This window comes from Fundulus heteroclitus, chromosome 7, assembly GCF_011125445.2.
Source record: "Fundulus heteroclitus isolate FHET01 chromosome 7, MU-UCD_Fhet_4.1, whole genome shotgun sequence".
Classification (NCBI taxonomy): Eukaryota; Metazoa; Chordata; class Actinopteri; order Cyprinodontiformes; family Fundulidae; genus Fundulus; species Fundulus heteroclitus.
Window position 1 is genome coordinate 6,836,887 of NC_046367.1, and position 3,768 is coordinate 6,840,654.

Sequence of the window (3,768 nt, forward strand, 5' to 3'; positions counted from 1 at the left end):
CTGTCAGCCCCTGAGAACATAGCATGGACACGAGCCCATTCAAACCTGCCACCTTCCTCTGTGACTTTACTGCTCAGAAAGTGAAATATAGAGGCTGGCCTGATGGCGTCAGGTGAGTAAAAGGCTGGAAGGTCGTAAACCTCGGTCACAGCGTCAATCTGCTCCCCAGTTAGTGGTGTTTAAGGCAACAAAAACCACATCTGGCACATTTTAATTGGAATGAAAACCCAGTCTTAGTGGAAAATAAATATGAGAATCTTATGTCCACTCTTCCACTATGCAGTCATGCCAGACATTAGAAACTGTGAGACAGCAGCTCATGTGGCAAGGCAGGACCATGTCTGAATAGAATGTGTAAACTGAGCAGGTTACTATTACAATTATTAAACACCCAAAATGAGCCATTACCTTGGACCTCGTTCCCTTTTAGTCACATTACAGCCACAAATGTCAGCCAGTGTATTTTATTAAGATCTTATGTGACAAGACCTGCAAACATCAATGCATAATTTTGAAAGGCAAATATTTTGCTCCCTTTGCTCTGGCACCGCTAAATATGGCCAATAAAACACAACAAACAAGTAAATGCAATCCCTGTTTTTATAATTTGATGGCACCTTAAGTACAGGTACCCTGTGAAGGCCTTACAGGGGAAGAGGTGGAAAGAAAGTCCTGTTTCCAATTTGCCACAGGTTAGGTAGCGTAAACAGCAAATGCATGGAAATAGATGACACCAAACTGTAACTATTTGGCCGACGTGCAACAGACTATGTGCTACAGAAAACTAGTTTTGCACATCACCCTGAACACACCAATTCCACGGCGAAGCATGGTGGTGGCAGCATCCTGTTGTGGGGATTAGGGCTGAACGATTTTGAAAAATAATCTAATTGCGATTTGTTTTCTTAATATTGCGATTTAATGCGATTTTTTTCCCCAGTTTAATTTATCATGTCTTTTTAAACATATACAAACAACAAATCAATTTGTTTCCCCGGCGTGTGGATTAGTTGCTAAAAGACTCACAGCATCTAAACTCAGAGCAGAAATGATTGCGTTCTGCCTACAATATATTTCAACCAAAATTGCAATTTTGACTTTTCTCTGCATTAACCACAAGCAACAAAAATGGCCTCTAAATAAAGATGTTTGTAAACAAGGACTATTTAAAACAAGAACTTTTAATATTTCTATTGATCAGAATATTATTCAAAAGAACAGCTTTTAATTGATCAATCCTTGTTGAACATAAAGTCCAACCAACAAACAAGTCTATGTATTAAACTGATTGACTTGTACTTAATGCTATGTATGATTATATAAACTCTAAAACAAGTAATAAAATTAGAATATCTCACTGCTGCAACCGTCTTCCCTTCCATGTTGAGGCAAACCCACTTTAAACATTTTACTGACACCTAAAGGACATGTCTAATTCACTAATTGTTACATAGCCAAAAATTGCTGACCTCTGCGATGTGGAAATTGCGTTTTTTTTAAATCACGATTATATTGAAAACGCGACTAATTGTTCAGCCCTAGTGGGGATGCACAATTTTAAGTCGATCTGTCAGATGAAATCCTAATGAAACACACTGAATTTTGGCATTAGAGCATGACAACAATTTAAAAAAAAAAGTTCAGTGGTCCTAAACTCTTCAACAAGACAGCTGATGACGTATGACCGTGTCTTCTTAATTGTCTTTCTTTGCCTTGATGAAACAGGTCAGGTAAAAGTGACAAATATGCCACACCCTCGGCCTTATTTGGCCTCTGCCCCTCCCAGCACCTCTGATTCAGCTCAGGTGAAAAGCAGCCTATATCAATTGCATGCATACATGCTACATTCCAGCACTTCAGTGACACACGAGACGCATCACCTGAGGTGGAGAGACTTCTATGCAGCGGATATGTTAGACATGAAAGGTAAAGAACTCCCAAACATGATCCACTCCTGTGCACAGCCCAGTGACCTGCAACCTGAGCACAGGTGAGGCCGGGGGAGCATGAAGACACCGATGTCAGACAGTCAGAGAGCAGAGCAGGGGTTCCAAACAGGCAAAACAACGGCCAGTTATAATTTAGTTAAGTCTGATCTGAACTCGTGAAACTCTTGGAAAACTGACTGTTTTTCCAGAATTAGTCTGAACCTAAAAGAAAAGTCATTTTGAAGTGAAAGTAAAGGCTTTAAATGAGTTTGGATGCAAGTTACTACGTCTGCTTCTTCTGTGCTCGGCAGTTGTCTAAGAATGTGGTCAGACGGCTCTGACATTCCAATTACAAAAGAAACCAAAAGTGATGATGGGAGGTAAAATTACGCAGCTCTGACGCGCCTAAAAAGGTTATTTGATCAGAAGTGTGACAGGAGATGTGCATCACCTGAAAGGATGCGCGTCACACGAGTACGAAAGGTGGCTTGGCATCGCCTTACCAGTTTCCTTCGAGTATCACTTGTTGAAACATTTTGATATAAAACTACAGAACCTCACGTACTACAGGAATGCTTGGGTACCTTGATGATGCTGCTGCGGCGCGGTGCTGCCTTCATGGACTCCAGCAGGATAGTGTCGGAGTCCGGGCCGCCGCCTCCACCGCCGGGGAGGATGACACCGCTGCGCCGGCCGCGGGACACTCTTGGCGGGATGAAATCTGGCGCTCCGTCGCTGCATAGACCATCTCCACATCCATCACGCTCAGACATGTCGGCGGTCAGAAGGTACGGGCTCAGTTCACAACAAGGAAGCTGGGAAGAATGTAAGCAATTCACGGGATCAGACCTGAATAAAGTTTGATGCTCTTGTGCGGGGATGCCATTGAAAAGAGGAGCTGCTTTGGCGCAAACTGGTACCCTTAATTTGTCTTTTTATGAGCAGGATTTATAGTTCTAGCAAGACTGTCCGCGCTGACTTCAGGTTGTTTGTGTTAGCGCTCCACGGTACATCTAAAACCCCTCCAACCCGAGCATCACAGGCAGGTTCAGACTTGGGATGAAAGCAGGACCGGTGCGCTCCCCGGAAGAGGCGCAACAAGTCCTCAGTGTCTCCAGTCTGGCTCTCTGGAAGCTGTCAAGGCATTCAGGCGTGCGTAAAGCCTCCTTGCGCGCTAAAAGCGAGCCGCTCTTGCAGAAAGGGAAATCTTCGAATCCAGCGTCGTCTACGAGGTTACCAGGGCTACCCGAAGCCGCGCCGCTCTGTGCCCCGGATCACGTCGGTGTCAGAGTGCACAGGGGACCGGACTCTGGCCGCGGCGGCAGTGCGGTGTGGGAGCCGGATGAAGCGAGCCGTTCATGCGTTGCCGCGGACAGCCGCGGGGTTCTTCTGATTTCAGTCCCAGCAACAACAACCACCGACTTTTGACGAGGACGACAACACAACTGACAGACAGTCGCGCCGCCTCTCGGGCGCCACTCCTCCTTCCACCCCCTCCGCCCAGCTCCTCCCACACAACCCGACTGACGCGCGGAGCGGCCAATGTGCGCCGCCGCCGGGAGATCAGTGAGGAAGCCCGAGCTTCCGATAGGTGGAGGTTGGATTTGCCTGGGACGGAGGGAGCCTTCAGTGTGGGTCGAGGGTACCACATATTAGTTGAGATTATGTGCAGACTGACTTTGGTCATTGTGGAGAGAAGCTCAGGGTTTTTTTTTTTTTTTTTTTTTTGGATTGCAGTGTATTTTTTAACTACTATCAGGGTCAGTCACATGATCAGGATTATCAGCAGCAGAACACAAATTATCCTGATTTTTCTCTCTGATCAATCACCATGATTTTA

At 45.5% G+C, this 3,768-nt stretch overlaps 1 protein-coding gene across 1 annotated transcript in view; it reads right to left on the reverse strand.

Annotated features, from left to right (window-relative positions):
• plcl1 (phospholipase C like 1) overlaps window positions 1–3,422 on the reverse strand; it is a 135,648-nt gene extending 132,226 nt beyond the window's left edge. The window contains exon 1 of the mRNA XM_036138825.1: window positions 2,513–3,422. Coding sequence (XP_035994718.1) covers window positions 2,513–2,701 — 189 coding nt within the window. The 5' untranslated portion in view covers window positions 2,702–3,422. The remainder of the gene's footprint in view (window positions 1–2,512) is intronic.
• Between the last annotated feature and the right edge of the window lie 346 nt (window positions 3,423–3,768).